We start from the raw sequence: 23,543 nt of genomic DNA on the forward strand, positions 1-23,543 counted from the left end.
AATAATTGTACCCATTTCTCTTGTCCCATCCCTAAATTGCTAGACTTTGCAGCATTTGGTGTGCTACTTCTGCTTTTCTTATTTATGACCTTTGTTTTGTGAGGATACTGCTAAGCCTTTGTAGCATGCTTTTGGTCTTTCCAGGCCCAAGAATGAGGCCACTCAAAACGGCAGAAACAAAGTGGACCTTACAGCTTCTCTCTTCTCTTGATTAGTGTTTTTGTCATGATATTTCTCGATTTCAACATTCTAAGAAAATCTTTTAAAAGTGTGTTTGTGAGAGTGTATGAGACAGTCAGACTGAAGTTTAAAGTCTCTGTTCTGCTTATTACAGGTATTCTCCGTTTAGCATCTGGAGTGGTTGATTTGCTTCAGCATTATTTCCCAGAATCTTTTGATCGGCTTCCTAAGGACTGCGGTCTCTTTGATGGACCGAAACCTACGGTCTTGGAGTCCTGCAGTGTTAGTGACCTAGCAATTCTGCTGAGGGGCAACAAAAGGAAAACACAGCCCATTGAATTTGGAGCGCATCAGGTTTGTTTTTCTTGGGTATATGGCTTTTTGCAGATTCTTCCAGCTCTATTTCTAAATCATCATTTTATATGGACTGCCCACAACTTTCTTTTTTAAGCCCATGTATCTCACTGATAAATTATGCATTTTAAACTTAGAAACCTTTATTGTGTTGGTTTCTGTTTCTTCTTAATACATGTCTGGCTCTTTCTGTTCTTTTTTGCATCAGGTGTTGCCTGTCCCATTCCTCTCTAACTCCAAATTTACTTACACCAGATCTACAGCTGTCTGCACATACCACGCATTTGTCAGTCTTCTAGTGGCAGCTTTGTGACCTTTTTTGCGGAGTGTACTGGAATGTCCAAGTTACATGTTGCCTGTTTTTGAGAAGGCTCTTGCATTATCATGACATGTTTGTATGCTTTCTCTATGCAACTGTTACCTTTTTTTTTTTGCTTCCTAATACGTTCTTTTTATTAATTTATTTTATGACAGGTGGTATTAGTGGCAAATGAAACTGCAAAGGAGAAGATACCCGAGGAACTTAGTTTAGCACTTGTACTGACAGTTTATGAAGCAAAGGGCTTGGAATTTGATGATGTACTCCTTTACAACTTTTTCACAGACTCAGAGGTATATAATTCTTAGCCATTTTCTGCATTTTCTCATTTTTTCTTAAGTCTTGATTTTACATGTGGTCTAATTGGCTTTAAGCTGGGGAAGGGTTCCCTGTTTCCTCTGAAGATGGGTGGTTGCATCACAGTAGAAAACAGGGCTCATAAGTTTATGGATTGAGACTGTCTTCCCTTAGTGCTGCATTTTCCTTCAAGTTGGCTATTGCAATTTAAGGGAGAGCCTTGGGGTTCACACAGCAGTTCATGCACACATGCACACACACACACTTCTGCTGCATACCAAGACTACACCAGCTTATGGCATGTCCCTCCTGGCTGCTCCCTCTTCAGGTCAGAACAGTTGGTGGAGGGACACTCCATCACCCTCTCATACTCTTTAACTTATACTGGAGTTCTGGGTCCCAAAAAAACACCTGAGACCCCTTGCTTTGCATCAGCACAAAATTGTAAAATAATTATGTTTAGAATCAAATATTGTGTGCACGTGGTTGAGGCAGGGGAGGAGCATGCTCTGTAGCCATCCACAACTTAGCTCCAGAAAACTCATTCTGGCCTAGCTCAGGAGTTGTCAGGAAACTTGAGAAGGTCCCACAGTCTATAGCGGAGACCATCGCCCATAGAATGGCCTCAGATAAAGAAGACTTTCTTTCCTGGAGGTGTTGTGTTTTGTATTTCTTATGTACTCCCTTTTCCCCCTTTGTGGTTGTCTGGGGAGCTCAGACCCTGTCTCTCCAGGGTTTCCTGTAACTCCAGACCTGCCAGGGGTGCGGTCCTCGAGGCTCCTTGCAAAGAGCTATCAACCACAGCAGCCTCCCTGTTGTTGCTGGAGCATCACTGAGCCCCCCTCACCCCACTCCCACCCCCAGCCAGGCAGCAGGCAGCATCCTTACTGAACATGCCTGCAGAGACTCGAGAATGCCCACTACTTAGTTGCTCTGCAATTAAACATTCAGTGTGAACATCTCTGCCTCTAGCCTTCAAAACAGTGTCTCAGATATGGTCGTCAACAGATGAAAACCACAGGAAAACTGAGGGCAGCTTACTGGTGGCTTTTCGTGGAGCTTAGTGGACGTTATGTGATGAGGGCAGAAGGAAGGAGCTTGAGGTAAATGACCTTGTATCTGTCTGAGATTCGGGGATAGTACAGTACTGGCTGTCATGGTGGATTACTCAAAGTTGATTTGGTTTTGGTGATGCAAGTTGTACTCAGAAAAACAGTGAACCGTTTATCAGAATTTAGCAAAATCAGTTTAACAGAGTTGAATTGTGTAGAGCATTTTAACCTAGACTAATGTATGTCAGGCCTGGAGAATGTTTTCATACAATTCTTCTGTTTTCCTGCGAGTCCCAAGAAACTGAGTTGATTTGAGCAGTTAAACAAGCAGGCAAGAAAGCAGCTCACCCTGAGGTATTCTGGTTTTGAAAAGCTGAATGTGTGAACTGTTGTAAACACAGCAAGTGTGGCTGTGTGCTGTTTGTAATGTGTTGGGTTTTCTTTTTATTGGGCTTGAAAATGAGATTTGAAATGAGTCTTGTTTCAAGAAGCAGATTTGAATGAAGAATCTAAAAGCAAGAAAAACCCAAACCCCCAAAACCCAGCAAGCTGTTGAGCAAAATGATACCAGTAGCTGGTTGTTATTTTGTAATCTATGACAGGCTTAGGAATGTTTTGATTGATGATTTATTGCAATCTTAACTTCAAAATACATTTTGCAAGAAAAGTTTCCTACATTTTTTTCCCCATAGGAAGACCGTTAACCTCTATCAGGTTGCTTGAAGCTCTGAACTACATAGATTAAAAAAGAAGCTGCTTCAGCCTTATTATGAGTATTTTTCATTTTCTCAGAAACTTGGCACTATGTAATCAGGTTTCAATTAAATACCAAAAAGGGGAAAAAATGAACATAACAACTTAAAATATACTTAGGATTTTCTGGGTTGTTAGTTTTGTGGAGGTTCAGGAACCTGCATAACGGTGCGATCAGGAGCTGGCATTTGTTACATGGCATGAGAGTGCATACCACCAGTCTGCCGCCACACTTAACATATATTTAAGTATGTCTGTGCATATCTATAGACATTTCTCAGATGTACACATGGCAGAGTCCAGTATTCTCTGACCAGGCTTTTTTAGATATTCCCCATGAGCGGGTTTTTGCTCATCTCTGAGCCTTCTTCCAAGGGGATGTGTTGGCAGATGCCATTCTGCTCCCTGGCTCAGACCAGCACTAGTGATTACTGGTGTTGCACAGTGACCTTAATACATTAATCGCATGAATCACCAGCCCTCTTGCCTGGGCACCATGAGGGTGAGAATATATGCCTGTATGAGATACTGGTGGGTCCACCTCCATGGCTTCAACCCCTTTGTTTTGTCCATGGGCTCTACCATGTCATGGCTTACACAAGCACTGGTGATGACTTGCAAGCCAAAGATGATGTCTCAAATGTCCCTCTTGTTAATGCACTGCCTTTTCCTGCCAAGGTGAATGATCTGGTCCCTGTTCAGAGAACTGCCTTGTCAGGGCACCAGGCAAAAGACAGCAACCACTTGGTTCTGTTTGTCTGGATCCTCCTTGCTCCAAGTCTGCTTAGTGCTACAGTGACAAGGAGGTTGGTGAGTTGTGCACCAGCTGGTCTGCAACTCACTGAGCTCATCAGTCTTCTAGTGCCAACGAGACTTGGTGGCTGCCCATCCTGACCTACAGGCTAAGATCAATCCAAGATGTTTTAGATAGCAGATCTTAGCATGACAGATTGCAACTCATGAGCATTATCCCACCACCTGCCTGGTCCAGCAGTCATTGCACCCCCACAGTGAGTCTGCCTGTTGCAGTACTGGGGTTTGTAGGAGAATCCCTGGCCCTAGGACTAAACCTTGAACCTCATCCATGGTGAGGGTAACCTGATTTCCTCCTTTTCCCCATAGGTGGGCCATGTAGGGGTGTATCTTCAAGTTGAAAATTTATAGTTCACCCAAGGAGATTTTCATGTTTAATATCAAATTTAGTTATTTGATATATTAGGCATTGCATGTGATTTGGATTTAGAAGAGTGGTATAGCAGTATCCCTTAATCAGAAGGCAAGCATAATATAACAATGGCAATATACAGCGGAATCACAATACAAATATGATTCCCTTTAGCGGTTCCTATGTGCTCCACCATCATAATGCTGGGCATCCCCAGTCCCTGGGAAGTAATACAGAGCTTGAAGCCAGCTCAAGCCAGTTGCACTCTTCCAGGTGTTTGTTTGTTGCTCAGTTTTTACACATTCTGTTGGACTAAGCCATGTATTCATTTTGCCCCATGTTGGTCTGGGCGGCTCAGGAGGACATTACTCTCTACTAGCTATTTTAAGGAAAGTTGTTTATTCAACTTGATGACCACCTGGTACAGACATGTATCTCAGACAAAGGTTACCCTAGAGTCCCACTTGTGTTGAGATGAAGTTCAGCTTTGTTGATGAAAATTGGTGGTTATTCTTTACATTCTTCCCTGAGATAATTTTTTTCCCCCACTCATTTCCTCTGAGCCTTCTTCAGTTGTGGGGATGCATTGGTCGATCACAACATAAGACCTTATCTTTTGCGTATGTGGTTAGTAGTGATTGCTGCATACGAGTAAACCTCATTCTCTTGACATTTTAGGCTAGTAAAGAATGGAAGATAATTTCTTCTTATACTCCTGATTCGGATGTGCAAATAGGAAGCAAATTGCTAATCGAAATGCCTTTAGAGGATGCTACTGGTATGCAGAAAAGAACTCCTTTTAATGTAGAAATGTACAAGGTGAGTTTTTGGTAACACTGGGAATAGGATGAACTAAATTCTTAAATCTTAAAAGTAGGGAAATTTCTTCAAGAAATCCTTTTATCCTGTAGTTCTGTGTTTATCGAGGTTGCTTTATCTTTTTGGTAGTTGTTCACATTTGTATAATATAATCTTGATTTTGAAAGATAAGAGGTTTTTTGCAAATATAATCTGATAACAGAACAAAAACTATCTGTAATAGACAGGTGTATTTACAGAACAGCTGTGGTTAAAGCAGATAGCAATCAGCCTCTCTATTTATTATTACTTCAGTCTCATTTCGGATCGATGTCACTCTTAAAATTATGAAACTTCTTAGAATCTAGTGAGTCAGATATTTTCAGGATTGTATGGTAAAAAATGAATAATTATATGTGCAAGTGATTAGAAAGAAAAAGGACTGTCACACCTACAGCTGCTAGATTTGCTGTAGCAGTAGTTCCTTGCAAATTAGCTGGACAATAGTTTATGTAATTGAAAAATCACATATTTAATATTTAGACTTGCTTACTTAAAGATACTTTCTTATTTCTTATTCATTCTGTATATATTAGCTGTTTTCTTCTAACTGCAAAGTATGTTTCTTTCTAACAATTTAGCTCATTTGGCATTTAATTTATTTTATTTTATTTCAGTGTGTTGCTTTTTTTTTTTTTTTTTTTTTGTTCTGCTGCAGATGCTGAATGGAGAACTAAAGCAATTGTATACTGCTGTTACAAGGGCCAGAGTCAATCTTTGGATTTTCGATGAAGACAGTGATAAACGGGCTCCAGCTTTTAAGTATTTCATCAAAAGAGAATTTGTTCAGGTTGTCAAAGCAGATGAAAAGAAAGGTAAAGTTATCCTAAAACAAGACTCAAACAGGACAGTCTACTCAGCTTCTAGGCTGTATAATAAAGAACGTTAAATTCCTTCATTCTTCTAACACTCTGCATTGATAACTGCCCTCGCAATTTTCCACTGATTTCAGTGGGTCTTATTTCTTTTGTCTGTAAAGGTCAGTTGTATATGATAATACATAACTTCATTGCTAATTCATTAATATAAGTTTTCCTGCTGTCGCAGGAAAAGAGTCAGAGATCATTCAGACAGATCTGATCTAGTAGTTAGTTTATTGAGTTCTAACGAGTAAATATAGGTATGTAAAATATTTAATAAGTACAGATGGATTGGCAGTCAATACTCTACTGTTTACTACACTTAAAGTTAGTATGGGATACAAAAATTGTCACATAAGCTTACTATACGTATCTTAAATGTTACATGTGTGCAAAAATGTCACTTACCATCCTGTCGATGCCTGCTGTCAGATAAGGGATTGCTCAGCCTCGAGGTGTAACCCTACCTGAGAGGTGTCTCTACTCAACAGGAGATCACTGCCACTCAGCCAGCCAGAGCTCAACGGACTGTGATGGGTGCAGATATTTATAGCATAAAGTGGTTGATTTGTAGTCAGATTTTCTGCTGTGTTTATACAGTTTCAGCCACTTACCATCCCAGTCTCCAGCCAAACTGGGGTTTTTTTGTTTGTTTTGGTGGTGTGTTCTCACTGATAGCCTCACACAATAGGGTTAACTAATAGGCCTAGTTGCTGAGCATCTGCCTGGACCAAAGTTCAGTTAGTTTGAACAGGAGGAGTGCATCTGTCACATCTGCATAGTAATGAAGGCTGTTCATGGAAAACCATCCCAGCTAAAAGAGATTTATCAAATGAAAGAATTTGGTTTCTGTAGAGGCAGTGGATTTACTCAAAGTTTTGTCCAAAAAACAAGCATGATTTTTAAAGGTCTTTCAAAACCAAACTCAATTTGTTGATTTTCAGTGCTGGTTGAGAAGGATAAAATGTATTTAATTAAAAGTTACCATTACTGACGTGAGCACAGTTCTTAGAGTTTGGAGTATTATGAGATGTTAATGCTTAGTTTTGGTACGTAAGTGGTTTCTGTGGTTTATCCATTCTAACATAAAATGATTACCCCTGACCTTCTAGACTTAGATGACAGCATGTTTGCTAAAACTTCAACTCCAGAAGAATGGATTGCACAGGGAGACTACTATGCTAAACATCAGTTCTGGGAGGTAGGAGCATATCTTTATCTGAAATAAGGGTTCTTGTCTATTCTGAAACCTTTTTTTTTTTTTTTTTTTGTTTTTTTTCTTTGCATCTATAAAATTATCTATATACCTTCAGTTGCTCTGTAGCAGTCTTAGTTTGTGGTTTGTAGTTGTGTAGGTCTCTACAGACTAATAAATGACTTGCAAGAAGTAAGCAGGGAGAGCAAGCCTATTGTCTGTAATCTTAAATTCACTGCTTCGAAATTTGCAGTTCAACGAGGGAAAAACATTTTAATGTGCATGAACGAAAAATGGTTGGAAAAAACAATCATTAGCAACAACTCGCATTGACTGGAATTCGTGAATCTAAACCACGTGCTTGACAATATCATTACACATTACTGCAGGAAAATGAAAACATTTCTTGGAAGTATGTTGATTTGGGTGATGATCTCAGAGCCCTTTTATGGTTTTTTGGACAGTAATTAGGGATGGGTACAAAACACATTAAGGAACAGCATGTAAGAACCAAGGGAGCACTAAGAAGACCACAGAAAGAGTAGCAAAATGATGGTTTCATTCCCTCACTATTTAAAGAACATAGAGATTTTACAGTCTTTTATTTCCTAAATTGATAGTTAATACAATCCAGATATGGGGTGACACTTAATGGAATGGAAGCAAAACCCAGTCAGGACAACACCACCAATGAATTATTCTGCAAAGAATTAAGGGATATCTCCGGACCAACTGCCCTTGTCCTTATGGGTGATTTTAACTTCTCAGACATCAACTGGGAAGCCAGCATTGATTTGGGACAGACAGCAACTGGGAATACCATACAATGCACACAAACAGGTGCAGGAAATTTCTGGAGCACGCTGAAGATAACTTCATGGTGCAGGTACTAAGGGAGCTGACTAGGAAAGGTGCCCTCCTAGATTTGTTGTTTGTAAACAGAGAGGGACTCATGGGCAAAGTGGTGATTGATGGCTGTCTTGGTCACAGTGACCACATTGAGTTTCAAATTGTTGGTGATAGGAGAGAAACTGCCAGCAAAACTTTGACCCTGGATATGGGGAGAGCAGACTTCGGGCTGCTGAAGGAGCTAGTTAGTAAGGTCACCTGCCAATCTGCTTTTGAAGATCTTGAGGTCTATGAATGCTGGTCACTTTTTAAGAGCCATCTCTTAAGAGCACGGGAGCAGGCAATTCCAAAGTGTCGGCAGTCAAGCAAGTGAGGCAGAAGGCCAGCTTAGCTGAGCAGGGATCTTATTCTAGAACTTAGGCAGAAATGGAAAGTGTATGGACATTGGAAGGAAGGACAGGTGGCACGGGAGGACTACAGAGATGCTGTTTGGCACTGTAGGGAGAAAATTCATGCCGCCAAAGCTTGATTAGAGTTCAAGCTGGCCAGCACTGTGAAGGATAACAAAAAGGGCTCTTTTAAATATGTTAACAGTGAAAGGAGGATCAGAGATAACATTGGTCCATTACTTGATGAGGTCAGTCACCTAGCAAATAGGGACATAGACAAAACAGAGACGTTTATTGCCTTCTTCACCTCTGTCTTTAACACCGATGGTGGGCCCTGGGACTCCTGGAGCCCTGTGTTGCAAGACTGTGACTGGGGGGATGATAAACTCCCAGCTGACTGAACTTGTTTGAGACTTGCTGCTCCAGCTGGATGCACATAAGTCTATGGGTCCCGATGGGATTCATTCCAGGGTACTGAAACAGCTGGCTCATTTTATTGCGGGACCTGTCTCCATTATTTTTCAACAGTCTGGGAGTCTGGAGAGGTCCCAATCGACTGAAAGCTGGCAAATGTTGTCCCAATTTTCAAGAAGGGTAAGAAGGAAGACTCTGGTGTCTCAGTCTCACTTCAGTGCCTGATAAAATTCTGGGAGTTACCAAAAAACACTTGAGAGACAGTGCAGTCATTGGTCATAGCCAGCACAGGTTCATGAGGGGAAAGTCCTACTTAACCAACTTAATTTCTTTTTATGACAAGATCACGCATCTAGCTGACCAAGGGAAGCTAGTAGATGTGGTGGGTTTGGATTTTAGCAAAGCTTTTGATACTGTCTCTCACAGTATCCTTCTGGACAAAATGTCCAGCACAGAGCTAGACAAGTCCATAATATGTTGGGTGAGCAATTGGCTGACAGGTCAGGCTCAAAGAGTTATAGTAAATGGGGTTATATCAGGCTGGTGGCCAGTCACCAGGGCTCAATTTTAGGTGCAGTGCTCTTTAGTGTTTTTATAAATGATCTGGACAAAGGAATTGAATGTACATTAAGTAAGTTTGCCAACAATACTAAACTAGGAGGAGCGGTGGACTCCCTCGAGAGTAGAGAGGCCTTACAGAGAGATCTGGATAGACTAGAGAGCTGGGCAATCATGAACTGTATGAAATTTAGCAAGAGCAAATGCCAGATTCTGCACCTGGGACGGGGTAATCCTAGTTATACATACAAATTGAGGGACGAGAGGCTGGAGAGCAGCCCTGTGGAAAGAGATCTGGGGGTTTGGGTTGATGGCAAGTTGAATATGAGTTAACAGTGTGCCCTGGCATGGCAGCAAAAAGGACCAGCCATGTCCTGGGGTGCATCAAGCACAGTGTAGCTAGGCAGTCAAGGGAGGTGATTGTCCCACTCTGCATTCCACTGGTGCAGCCCCAGCTCAAGTACTGCATGCAGTTTTGAGTGCCTCAATATAAGAAGGACATTAAACTGTTAGAGTGTGCCCAGAGGAGGGTGACGAAGATAGTGAAAGGTCTCAAGGGCAAGGCTTAGGCGGCGCAGCTGAGGTCACTTGGTTTCTTCAGCTTGGAGAAGAGAAGGCTGAGGGGTGACCTCATCGCAGTCTACAGCTTCCTTACGGGGAGGGGGGGCAGTGGAGGGGGAGGTGCTGATCCTCCTCCGTCTGGTGACCAGCGATAGGACACGAGGAAATGGAATGAAGCTGCATCAGGGGAAGTTCAGATTGGACATGAGGAGAAGGTTCTTCAGTAAGAAGGTGGTCGGTCACGGGAAGAGGGTCCCCAGGGAAGTGGTCACAGCACCAAGCCTATCAGAGTTCAAGGAGCATCTGGACGATGCTCTCAGTCATATGGTTTAGTTTTAGGTAAGGAGGAGCAGGGAGTTGGACTCGATGATCCTTGTGAGTCCCTTCCAACTTGAGATATTTTGTGAGTCTATGAAATAAAATTTTGGATGCCTTTTTTGATCATGGCAGAAGGAAAGCTTCCAATTTTGTGCTGATAGCAACATATAATTTTTTGTATGGAAAATAGATATTTATAACAAGGCAAAAATCAAAATAATCACCCGCCACTATACAGACAGTCTATCTCCCCTTGGGAAAAAAAAGGCAATTTCCTAAATGGACAGAAAAGTGTTAAGATAAAAAACACACAGCTGAAAAAATTTAATCTTCAAATCTGAAATGTATTAGCTGCATTATCTGCTGTTCTTTTTTCTTTATAACCCTGATCTTTGCTTATCATTGGTACATTAAGAAGAAATTATCTGGTGAATTTGGCAGTTCTAAGAGTGGCTTGCAATATGCAATTTCCAAACAGAAGCAATTACTAAATTAATGGATAGAATAAAGAAATAATGGTGTTGCAGAATGAGCAAGGTGATAATGAAGCAAACCTTGCTAGGAGCATGGTAGCTCCCGCTGATTCCCTTTAGCTTATCACAGAAAGGGCCTGGTATGGTAAAAGCACGAATAAATGTTCCATGCTTTTCAATTTAACTTTGCATTGGTTTTCCTAACTTTTATTAATAGAATTTATGTGGTAGATGCCTGGTGACTTACCAATTAATGGTTTAGGCCATCATTCAAATTGCACGTGCTATTTGTTCTATCAGCCTACCAGGAATTTTGCTTTCACTACTTCCATGTAAAACATTGTAATTAAAATTCTAATTGTGATAGTCACATGTGGACTGACTTCAAAGCCTTTCTTTTTGTCCTAAAAATACACTGCAATGTTTTACCTTTTCCTTCTTCCAGGCACCCTGCCAGTCTTTCTATTTTCCATTACAGTGACTGTAAAATAAAGTATTGCTTTTATGTGATAAGCCATGGGCTGGATGCACATGTGTGAATGCTGTGTATGATTTCACCCCAGGTGGCAGCCAAATGTTACCAAAAGGGAGGAGCAGCTGAGAAGTCAAAACTGGCCCTGGCACACGATGCTGTTCTCAAAGTGCACTCAAAGAAAAGCAGCCCCAGGTAAGCATAAACACAGATGAACGAGTGTCATTCTGCAGTGCCAGACCTCATGGGTGTGTGCAGGGGAAGATTCCCACCACAGTTGCGGGACCGGACTGGAGACATCGGAGAACCACACAGGCGAGGTGTCTTCACCTCTTTGTTTGTGGGTGGCAAAAGGGATTTAAGAAATTGGAAAGTCTAGCACAGCTCCAACAGGATCTGGGGCACTGCTCCCTTTGGGGAGTAGTGAAAGCAGTTGTATGCCATAGGTTGTCCAAACCAAATGTGGCCCTTGAAAGGGCTTACTGGTTATGTGAGAGAAAAGCAACAGGATTTGCATTACCTCAAGAAGCTTTATATTATTAGATATAGTTAGAAAAGCATATGCCATCAGCAGTGCTCAACTCCAGTTAATCCCACTGCATATTCATTTAACAAAGAAGAAGGAATGGTGTTGTACATTTGGGAAGAAAAGCTGCTAACAAAAAGTGAGCTTTGAGGCAAAATTAGTGTTAGAGTCAATCTAAATTAAACAAGCAGAACTAGCTCTGAACCAAAGGGCAGTTTTAAAGGGACAGATTGTGAGATGAATCATTTAGTTCATGCTGTCAGCTGGGCAAAATAGCTGAAGGGTTTGACAAGGGAGAAAGTTTGCAGTTTCCTGAAGAGGCTGAAAAACTGTTTGGGACTTGTCTCAAATAGGACAGGAAAAAACTTTATGGCGAGTACTCTAGACCTAAGTGAATTAATTCCTGTTCATGCTGGGGAGGCCAAAAACTAGCAGTGGTAGCACAGTGGGTAAGGAATGACTAGAGAAGAGGAAGCTAGCACTCAAAGGAGAAGGGGGAAGGTCTGGAGTTAATCAAGGTTTTACCTTTTTTAATTACCTGTTTTATATTAGTGGCCCTGGCTAGAAGTATAAGGATACTCATAAAATTTCATGATCATAGAGAGTTTGTTGATGGGACTGAAAAAACTTTTTTTCAGTTGGCTGTAAGCTGGGGTGCTTGTCAACTGGATAAAATTTGAGGAGAAGAAATTGGGTATGTTGGGATGTGTTAAGTTGACAGAACATATGTAATAATGAAGCTGTGAAAGTGGCATTTTTTTTTTTTAGTAGATGTATTAATGCTGATGTACAAAGCATAAGTAAGATTCCTGTGTGCTCTATGATATGAAATGCTCTCTACAGTTCTGATCCTCCAGGCTCAAGGATGATGAATTCAGAATAGGTCTGGAAAGAAAATAGACATGCTGCGCTGATACTGGAAAGGCTGGGCTTGTTTAGTTATATAGAACAAAGGCTGAGAACAAATTTGATTGTTGTCTTTAATGGCATTGGGGCTAAACAGCAGAAAGGAAGAAGGAGCAAGTTAAGTTAGAAAAGAGAAGCAGCACAAAACCGCACTAGTATGCTTTAGTTTGAGAATTAAAAAAAAAAAACAAAAACAAAACAAAAAAGGTTTTTACTGCCAGAGCAGTTTGATTCTGGAACAGACTTCTGGACAGAACAGTGTCAGCCCAAAATATAACTAATTGTAAGGTAATACCTCATCAGGTTATGTATGAAGAAGAACACATGATGTCAGTGCTGGTTGGATTCAGTGACAGATAATGTGATACTAAAGCTAATTTGGATGTAAGCGGTAATTTTCTCTTACTTTCTACAGGGAAAAACAGATGGAATATATGACATTGGCTAAAACTTACTTGGAATGTGGAGAACCAAAACTATCACTAAAATGTCTGTTTCAGTCAAAGGAGTTCCGGCTTTGTGCAGAACTGTGTAGAAAGTTAGGAAAGGTATTATATCCTCTAAACTATCCTCTCCTTACCACTTTCCTTTTCCTACAGCTTTTTTTCCCCTCATACTACTCATAAGGTAATAGTACTTTTCTGTGACATGGTAGTAGCTGAACTAAAACAGCTCTTTAAGCTGGGCTGTTCAAGAGGAAGCATTTGTCACAGAACAGCCAGAAGAGGAAGGAAGAGGACAATGATGCAATTACTCAGTCTAGGTTTATTTCTTTGGCTTTGCTCCAATGTCACCATCAGTCATTTCTGCTTTGCAATTGAAAGTTAATCAATGACTGATTTCATGAAACTTAAGCTGTTACTTCATTCAATACTCTGATGATACTGAACCTTCACTGATGACAGCCATCTAAATGAAACCTTGAAACTTGCAAGGGTTAAGTAATGTACTAACAATTTTCTAAGTGTATGAGGATATTTAACATTTTTTATTTGCAGGGCATTTCCACTACAAGAATGTAAAGTAATTGTTCCCAAATATTTAAGATACAAGGTTAGGGTTCCCATTCTGCATCCATAACTGTTTTACTTTAATGCTGTGGATTCTGAGAAATTTGAAAGTCAACAGAAGTGTGTGTGTGGCAGAGCTGGGTGAATAAAAAGTACTTTGGAAATCCTGTATAATACCTTTAATTTTACATTTCAGTTTTTTGGACACAAATATTTTGAAGGTTTTTTTTAAATCTGTTCAGTTTTAATGACAGTTACTGTCGTGGTTTAACCCTAGCCAGCAACTAAGCACCACGCAGCCACTCGCTCACTACCCCCCCACCCAGTGGGATGGGGGAGAAAATCAGGAAAAGAAGTAAAACTCCTGGGTTGAGATAAGAACAGTTTAATAGAACAAAAAAGAAGAAACTAATAATGATGATGATAACACTAACAAAATGACAACAGCAATAATAAAAGGATTGGAATGTACAAATGATGTGCAGTGCAATTGCTCACCACCCACCGATCAAGACACAGTTAGTCCCCAAGCGGCGATCCCCCCCCTGCCACTCCCCCGAGTTTATACACTAGATGTGGCATCACATGGTATGGAATGCCTCTTTGGCCACTTTGGGTCAGGTGCCCTGGCTCTGTCCTGTGCCAGCTTCTTGTGCCCCTCTAACTTTCTTGCTGGCTGGGCATGAGAAGGTGAAAAATCCTTGACTATAGTCCAAACACTACTGAGCAACAACTGAAAACGTCAGTGTTATCAACATTCTTCACATACTGAACTCAAACATAGCACTGTACCAGCTACTAGGAAGACAATTAACTCTATCCCGGCTGAAAACAGGACAGTTACTTTAATATGTATTTGATTATATTCAGATACTTTAATTACATTTTATCAAAGTGTGTGTCTCTGAGACACCTACATGATAGAATTACTAAATTTGTTCTGTTCCTGTAGTTTTGACTGTTTAGAGCACTTCAGTTTCATTACTGACTTCTACATTGCAGATGAAAGATGCCGCAGTTTACTATCAGAAAAGCCAGTGCTACAAAGAAGCATCTGAATGTTATGAACAAATTGAGGAGTTTGATCTGGCAATTAAAATGTATTGTCAGGAAGAACTCTATGAAGAGGCAGCAAAGGCAGTTGAAAGGTATGTCTTCCAAGATGGTATTGGAATATAATTCTCTTTTCCATTTCCAGATTCAGCATAATACAGCTGGCTCACCATAAAATTTTCACAAGAGTCTTGGCTGGTGACTTTGTTTTACATGAAGTTAACTTTGTCAGAATTCTCACTTGAGTAATGATAACACGGTGAAAGCATTATAATGTATTCACAGCTGGAGCAGTGACTAGCTTCATTTTCCTGGGAATTTTTTCCAGTCTGTATTACTAGTCACGCAAGGTCTCCTTCAGCCAGCCCTCTGAACTAGGTTCTCATGGTAAATATGACAAAAACATTTAATGGAAGTATTAAGTACTTCTCTTTTAAGGGTGAAATAGTAACGGATTTAGCCAGTTAGTCACTGACTTCTGTAGGATTATAACCATTAGATGTGTGGTATATAATGCAGAAGTCATTGTGGCAAATGAACTATTTGTCTCTCAAAATCTCTAACTTAAGAGCAAAGAATAGTAATTTAAATGAGCAGCTTGTGCTGCCTGACAGTTTCTTGGTCCCACTCTCTGAGGTGAACTTTTCTATACCATCCCCCCTGTACTGGCTCAGGGCAGTTAAGAACTGCCTTGCACTGTGCTTGATAAACTGATTTTATTAGTATCTTTTTGACAAAACTTTGCATCTGGCACCATCCCTGTGACCTCATTAGCACATTATTGCATAAAAGGTTAATTTATTGGCCACACCCTTCTTTACACCTAAATTGATTGATGACTTTTAGAGAATATGTACACCAATTAGAATTCTACCAAGGCCTACAGTTACACACCTTCACTGAAGTCCTTTGTGAAGTGCCTTTAGTAATGGCAACTTTTTTTTTGAAGGATTAAAGTTTATTAAATATGTAGAGATAGTTTGATCAAAAAGTTAAAGCATTAAAGTCACCTTACCAACTAACGATTTTTTAAGTCAGCATCCCCAAATCATTCATGCAAATTCTTCAGCATAGGTAGAAAAATCTGCACTCCCACGTATATCATGAAAAAGGTGATAATAAAAGGCTAATGATAATTTACTCACCCATGAGGAAAAAATTACTCATTCTCAGCATGCAGGAGAGAATACTTTTGCAAGATGGGCTTAGGGGATATCTTAATAATTTCATGTCAGCCAATAATAATTAATAACTGAGTGTTTTAAAGTGCATGTTTTGAAAGATGCAACCAGGTACTTTGCTCAGGCACTCAGTAAGCAGCAAAGTATATGTAGATACACATGACAGAATTGAAAGAGTTCTCTAAACTGACTCATTTATGTAAATTTTACATAATATTATCTATATTGGCCCATGGAGAATTTGTTGAAATTCACATTTATTTCATTCTGGCTTCTGTTCGTGTAAACAACCATTCTATATTGAGGCTAACTTTAATAAACAGAAGATTATCACTGGCAAAATGTGATTAAAATAATTAGTACAGTGATTTGACAGCGTGGAGAAAGATTCACTAATGCCATAAACCTTGTGATCTTTTTTGTACCAGAAGTTTTAATGATCTTGCTTCAGACAGCCTTATGCTGTAACTAAATTCTTTCCCTAGATCTTTTAAGATGTTGTGATTGGTTTTCGCATGACAGACATATCATTTGAAATAGTTGGCCTTTTTGAAGGAAGGGCTTCTGGGGGCAGCTATTTGTTTAGTGTTTTAGGGGCTTTTTAAAAATGCAGTGTTTTTTTGCCTAGGTTAGTCATCTATGGTAGTAAATTGATGTATCTATTATTTCAGATATGAAGAGATGTTAAATACAAAAGGACAAATGGTTTCCAAACTCTCATGTACAGCAAATCAGTTGTATTTGGAAGCAGCTGCAAAGTACTTGAGTATGAACAGAACTGAGGAAATGATGCAAGTCCTCTCAAAACTTGATATAGAGGATCAGCTTGAGTTTCTGAAGTCTCGTGGATGCTTGCGCCAAACAGCAGACTTGCTGAAAAGGGAAGGTCGAGAGGAAGAAGCTGCAAAGTTAATGAAACAACACGGGTTTGCTCTGGAAGCAGCCAACCTCACAGCTATAAAAGAATTTCGTGCATTGTGTTTGCTTGCTGCAGCACGTGCCGGTGTGACTCGCTGTTCAGAATCGGACCTGGTGGACTTGGAGGTCATCCTAAGAGAAGCCCTCGAACTTTGTGAACAAACTGAGCAGAAGTCTGGCATTGCTGAGGCTGTGTTTTTGCAGGGAACTCTGAAGGGAGACTTCGCAAAGCTGAGCAACGCATACTGTCAGTTCCTATCTCTGAATCACTCTGCTGGTGCGGTTGAAGCTCTCTTTGCATTATCTCGCTGCAGCACTCATAACCAGAACATCCTCTTTATGGCAACGCGTGGCTTAATGGCTCTTCTGAGTCTGGTTAAGGGTTTGAAGAAAGCAGCCACCAATGCGGAGAAAGATATGGTGAAGTCATGCTTTGCTTATTTTGGGATTGTCCCAACAGGTGACAGTTGCCAGGTGTCTCAAAATGAAGCTGAACCCATTCTCAAGTTTTTGCCAGACAAGCCAAGTCTAAAAGAGAGGAAGACAAAAGGTGATCTCTCAGTAAGCACACAGGAGGTAAAATCAGCTTTGAAGCAGCACTTGTTAAGCAGGTTGTGCTCTATCACCCATGTGTTACTGAACAGGCATTACCCTGGTATTTGTATGAAGTTCATTGTTGGCTTGAACTGTGAAGATAAAACCTGTGAGGATTACCATAAACCCTTGTTGCGCCATGAAGCAAAGACAATATTTCAGTGTAAAATGCATCTGGTGGCAATAAACGGACTGCTGTTGGAAGCCACACGCACTTTCCCTAAAGAGCTACTGAATCAGTGCAAAAGCTTTGATGATATTTTGACTGCTGACAAATATGCATCGTGTACAGCCCTCCTAGAAATGTTTTTTCCTAATCATTTTCATTTGAGAATACTGTCTGAGAACCCAAAGGCATGCAAAGAAATACTGGAATTCAGTAACATTATTTCCAAACCCTGTAGAGCAGTGTTGAAGGAGTACATCACATTTAAGTTTAAAAATGAAGACACTGCAGCCAGAAGAGAATCAACTGACTTGTGGCTAAGGGCCATGCAAGTTTTCATCTTATCTTCAGGATATCCTGAGGAATTTGAGAAACTTCTTTTTAAGGAAGAGGATGATTATAACAAAGAGCTAAACTTTGCGTTGTCAAAGGCAAAAAACTCCCCAAAGAGTAAAGGCCAAGGAGGAAAGGCCAAAGGAATAGAGGGCAGACATGGTATGTTGCTGCCTGACAAAAATGCCGAAAATGCAGGAAGAACGCACTTGTGCTTCATTCGACTTCTTGAAAATTCACTTGAGCAATTCTATGTTCATAAGAACCCGGAAAACTGTAAAAGGTTTTTTTTCCGTTTTATGAATGTCCTGGTCAAGAAATGCACAAGATACCTGATTCCAAGCATAGGAAACACGGTGATGTTGTTGGAATTCCAGTATATGCTCTGTTGTGCTGTCCTGATGCGTCTCTCCAAGAACATTACTCTCTGCTTTCCGAAGAGTTACATTGCTCTCATTCATTACTGGGAGTTTTTGTTCAGAAGCAAGGACCTTAACAAAGAACTTAGAGACACATTTTCTATTATACAGGAGTATAGACCAAAGGATGCATATGTAGCTGTACAGAATTTCAGATTTCATCTCTGTTATCTAGCAGAAGTTTTGTGTGGAGTTCATGGAAAGTTCAATGTCCTTTTGGATGCTTTTGAGGATCCTGATTGCATAACTTCAGGGGAGGCTGAGCGGACCGTAGTGCTGTGCTTAGTGATGTTACTGAATGCTGACCAGGTACAGAATTCTAGATATAGATCCCTCTTACACCACCACTTCCCTGAAATCAAGGTGATGCTAAAATCAATGAGAAAAGACTCTCCCTCTAAAGTGCCTGAAAGATTGCTAAGGGTTGTGGAACAAGTGAGTGATGCTACACACGTAAGAGAAATCGCTGCAGGCCTGCAAGAGCTGCTGACAGAGCGAGATGCAGAGTACTTGGTTGACTGCCGATGGAAGTGGGACTCTGCATACACTCAGGGGCATCCACCCATACGGGGCATCCTGTATGAAACCATAAACCTTGACAGGTTTATGACCTCTTTGGATAAGACAGAATACAATGATGAGCTAGAAAAGGAACTTGAAAGGGTTCATTGCTTAGAGGACCAAAAGGATCCCCTGGAAGTCATTGCACTCAGCAAGCAACAGAAGCAAGAGCAGAAAGCATCTGCTCAACGCCAGCTGCGTCGTGTCTTCCATTTTGTTTTCCTATGCATGAAGTGGAAAAGGAAGGCCTCCTCCAAAGCTGAGCCTGTTGCAATGGAAGGAGAGGAATTTTTATCAGAGATCTTCAAAAAAGCAGATATTGACCAAACCCAGTGTGACCTCTGTGGAGTCAGATTTATCCAGAGCTCTGAGAACTATTTCAGCCGGTCAGAAAACATAGAGGCAGACACTTCTGAAGCTGTGACACCAACAGAGATCAGCGGGGAAGAAAAGTTGCATGCAGAAGGAAACGCAGTTTCTGTGGCCAGTGAGGCTTACGTAGAGCACAGAAACACAGATGAACACAGAAATAATAACATTGCCTACAAATACTACGCCGACTTTTTTAGAAGAAAGATAGATCCAATAATATATGATGGACTGGAAGTAGCGGAGGCCATTACAGAAAAGACTTACACCCGAGACTACTTAGCATATAAAGAAGGTTCCAACTTACGCCAGAGAAAAATCAAAGAGAATATTAAGAAGATTTCAGATGCGGTAGAGGAAATCTATGAGAGAAAAGCCTGGGCTAAAGGTAGGACCTTTCCAGTTTTCTTTTAAACAATTTAGTATGCCATTTGTGGCCAAACTTCTAGACCTGACAAAGTTCCATTTGAAAATCTTAATGTGGTCAAGGGAAAGGTGTGTCCAGGTATTTCAGGTAGCTGAGGAAAAGAAGAACCAAGAGAGTTGAAAATACTAAAAAATATTTTCTCACCTGTTCCAAACACAAAGTAATACATCAGATAGTATGGGTAAAGTGAATACTGTTTTGTACTTACTTAGTTCTGCCAGCCATAGTAATTTGGATATGTAGGGCTAGAGTGTTATGAATACTTGGAGTCTTTGGTTAAGGATATCTCTGACTAGTCTGCCCTTGAACTTGTAATTTTGCTAGGGCTGAATAAAAGTGGATACTTAACTACAAATCTGTGGGGTGTCAGGCACTCAAAGGCAACCCTGGTATTATGAAGTCCAGTAAACTATGGTACTTAAGAGATACATATTTTGATATTTGATTTTTTTTTCCCTTCATAAGCTTAAAGCATTATTCTATGCTGCTTTTTGCAAGTGAAATTGAACCACTGAATGAGTGGCCTAGGAGCAAAATTGTTTGTGGTACTTGCTGTGGGAAAGTGACATCTTAAATCAAAACACTGTCACTGGCTTTAGCTGTAGAAATCCACCAACCCTGTCAAGTTGTCACTTTGCCTGTGATATCTGACAGTAGCGAAAAACTGTGATATTTGATATGTTCATCTGCTGTGATCAGTGAAATATGTTAAATTTGTAACTAAATCATGGTATTCATGTGTAAGCTTTTTCTTTACTCCTAGTGAAAAGCTTTTACATATGGATGAACTCCATAAAGTTTTGCTTATTATTTAGTTGGCTTTAGGGTCAATGAACTATGATGGTGATGAATGTGATAGATGTAGTAGGCTTAATTAGGTAATAGTTGATTTTGTTATGACAATTGCTTGATGAATGTTACCTTGTTTTTCCACTCAGTGAAAATATATTTACAGAAATTATTTGCCTTTGAGATTACTTTTTCCTCACTTTATAACAAGCATTTTTTAGGTCCTTAATGGCGCAGTTAAGCAAGGGCTGCAACATTTTGGGTCCATGTTTTACTTTGACTCATATAATTTCGGAGGGGCAATGAAAGCCAGGAACTTTAATACCCAAACCAGATAAACCAGAATGTTTGCAGGAGTTTCAGGTATACCTTAAAAGGGACAGCACAAGGATGGAGAGCTTCTCCTCTCATAGTGCTAGTAATGTTCATTGGAATGGGGAGTAATACATACCGCATCTTCATCCCCAGTAGTGAATTTGCCTGCCTGTGAGATCACTGGTGGCTGAGACTTCTTGCTTTGCAGCATCGTCATACAACACAGCTCTGTGTAACTTGGTTTTGTGCTTGGCTTTTAGCCACTGTCCATCTCTCCACTAGTGTTCTTACAGAATGTTAATTGTGCTCCATTTCAGCTGAAGAAATAATAACCAAACATGCCAACAAATTGGTTGCCACCATTGATGAGGCTCGTAAGTGGCTGAAGAAAATGGACTCTCACAGGATAAAAGAAGAAGGTATGTTTTCAAATTACACAGGTTTCTGTGCCTCTTAGAGATCACTGTTCCGTAACGGTCTCTTAGCATCACTTTAGTCTCCAAGTCAGCAGTGTTGTGGATATTCACTTACCCTCTAGGCAACAAGAAACGGGCACCTCCATTGGGGCATTCTGGAAAACATGAGTTAACCAGTCCTTCCTCAGTGGCTCTTTAAAACAGAGCATGAGCCTCGCAGCTGGTTACAGGGTGGCCAGAAAGGAGCAAACCTCCTCCCTGGCTCTCAGTGGATCCCAGCCTGCATAAAATATACGTGCGTTTGTGCACACAGGCATGCACAGATGCACACGTAACTATGGTTCAAGGTGCAGTCTTCAGGATAGAAACTTGGCGGGGGGGGACGGGACAGAAGAGAAGCTAACTTCATCTTCACCAATAAGACAGTGCTGTTTCTTAACTCTGCTGCAGCAGTGCATTTATGGGCGGTGTGGATCCAAGTTCTCAGAAACTAGCTTCCTAACAGAACTAATCCTTAGCTTGTTTTTAAGAGTTCTGTGGAAAAATATTATATGCAGTTGGTTTTCTTTTGTTTTCACTTCCATTTCACTTGGTTTCACACTGAAAGTAACATACATTGATGCAGTCTATTGCATCACAGACCTCTGAGGACAAGTTTAAGCCTTCATTGGGCCTACCGGTATGTTTAGGTTTAAGCACATATTTAGGTGGTGGGATTGCAACAGTTGCACAAAAAGGCAGCAATGAAGTGATCAGGCTTACAAATTGCACTATATGTAAAGCATTAAAGTAGCTCTATTTTAGAAAATTTGATTGTGATAAAGTCTTGTGTTAACACCGTCTTCTTCCAAGAACGATATAGTTAATAAGACTACACAAGAGCGCTCTCGTAGTCTCACAAGCAACAATACAGTCTGTCCTTCAAGTGAGTAAGCAAATGTATTTTCTGCTGAATCTGAACCTTGAGAGAGGAGAGACATACTTCTTAAAAAAGTCAAAAGCAGTAACAATAGAAACAGATTTTCAGTGTAAAAATTAATTACAAGTGCAGCAAGTGGCTTAGCAGTCTCTGCTTCCTAGCAGAGCTCTTAAGCACATTGTCATATTAAGCCCAATACTTCTGAAACATGATTATACACACATGAAGGTATATTGCTGACATATAAAATAGCAATGACATAGCTTGTCATATTATTAAGAGGAAAAGGTGTTGGGGTTTTCCATTCTGCATTAATTTCTTGTTTTCAATATAGGCTTTGTGCATGACAGAGACTTGGAAAATGAAGTGGAAGATGAAAGCATGACTTTTGAAGAACTTGTCTATAAAAAACCCTCAAGAAAAAAAGGAAGATGTGGGAAATGGTAATGAGAAAAAATATGCAGGATTAAAAAATTGTTAAAAAGAAAAATAGAGAGATGGGGTCAGAAGTGGGAAGAGTCTGAAGAAAAAGAGCAACTTACGCTATTTTTTTTATTACTTATATTGTGTCAGAATAATTACCTATGTGGTGATGATGTAACTGTTAAAACCTACCACAGGACAAAATTTCCTTTCAAACCTATGTGGTAGCTTGAGAGTAACAAAAAGCCAAAGAAACAAACAAGTAGAAAAAATAATAATGTTTCTGCCTTATCTCAGGGGTATTTTTCCAGTCTTCTTTTTCTTCTTCCTTGTTAATTTACATCATCATTCTTCTGAGCTGGAATACTCAGAAAAGTAGTTTCTGTGGTTTTAGTTTCTCTGATTTTAAGAGGTTTTAATTGGTGTTTTTAGGTTACCATTGTAAACCTGCTGTGTTCTGAGTCTTGTTATGTTTGGAAATTTTTGAGTCTTCAGGTGAGATACTTAGAGTATCTCTCTTTTCTATTTTTATAGACAAGGACAGTAATTTCTAAACACGTCTTTTTGACAGTGTTCATACTTCTAATTAGATAGGTATGAAAGTTATGGATTGTCTTCTATTTGATCAAGTTTTGATATAAGCTGTTACCTGTACATATTGAAATACAGATAATCTTTCTTTAAAAGACTATTAGACATTTTAAGTGTTTTGTAAGTTTTAATTGGTAAAAGGCTTTTTGTAATGTATAATAACATTTTTATAAAACCTGTAAGATTTTTAAAATCACTTGATCTTGTCTTATTTTTTGAATGCTTTCTGAAAGCTGTATGTGACTGACTGCATGAGTGAGATTTACAAGTTGGGTCCAGAGTATCAGTTCATATTGACACTGTTTTACTTCTGGGATTTCAATGTTGCCAACATACTGTAGTCTCCTTTAGCAACCTTTTAAATTAATGCATTTGCATGTTAAACATAATTAGAGTATTATTTAGTTGTTGAAATGTTTTGTCTTGAAAAGGGAGCCACTTTGTACGCATAACAAACTGTTTGAATAATTACGTTTTGCCGAAAACTTAGTAACTTGTTATTATGCTCAATGTTGTGGAAGTGGGACCCTTTACATGGGTAAAAATGAAATGCTACTGTA

General features: G+C 39.9%; 1 protein-coding gene across 2 annotated transcripts in view; it reads left to right on the forward strand.

The window, feature by feature from the left end:
- The window catches only part of TRANK1 (tetratricopeptide repeat and ankyrin repeat containing 1), a 70,841-nt gene extending 47,662 nt beyond the window's left edge, over positions 1–23,179 (forward strand). For both annotated transcript variants that reach the window (XM_069809662.1, XM_069809671.1), the window contains 11 exons: positions 335–534; positions 1,009–1,146; positions 4,799–4,939; positions 5,637–5,793; positions 6,951–7,039; positions 11,159–11,262; positions 12,915–13,047; positions 14,512–14,657; positions 16,415–19,491; positions 20,952–21,053; positions 22,304–23,179. In XM_069809662.1, the coding sequence (XP_069665763.1) occupies positions 335–534; positions 1,009–1,146; positions 4,799–4,939; positions 5,637–5,793; positions 6,951–7,039; positions 11,159–11,262; positions 12,915–13,047; positions 14,512–14,657; positions 16,415–19,491; positions 20,952–21,053; positions 22,304–22,416 (4,400 nt within the window). In that variant the 3' untranslated portion in view covers positions 22,417–23,179. The remainder of the gene's footprint in view (positions 1–334; positions 535–1,008; positions 1,147–4,798; positions 4,940–5,636; positions 5,794–6,950; positions 7,040–11,158; positions 11,263–12,914; positions 13,048–14,511; positions 14,658–16,414; positions 19,492–20,951; positions 21,054–22,303) is intronic.
- The last annotated feature ends 364 nt before the right edge of the window (positions 23,180–23,543 follow it).

Source organism: Haliaeetus albicilla, chromosome 2 (genome assembly GCF_947461875.1).
Source record: "Haliaeetus albicilla chromosome 2, bHalAlb1.1, whole genome shotgun sequence".
Taxonomy (NCBI): Eukaryota; Metazoa; Chordata; class Aves; order Accipitriformes; family Accipitridae; genus Haliaeetus; species Haliaeetus albicilla.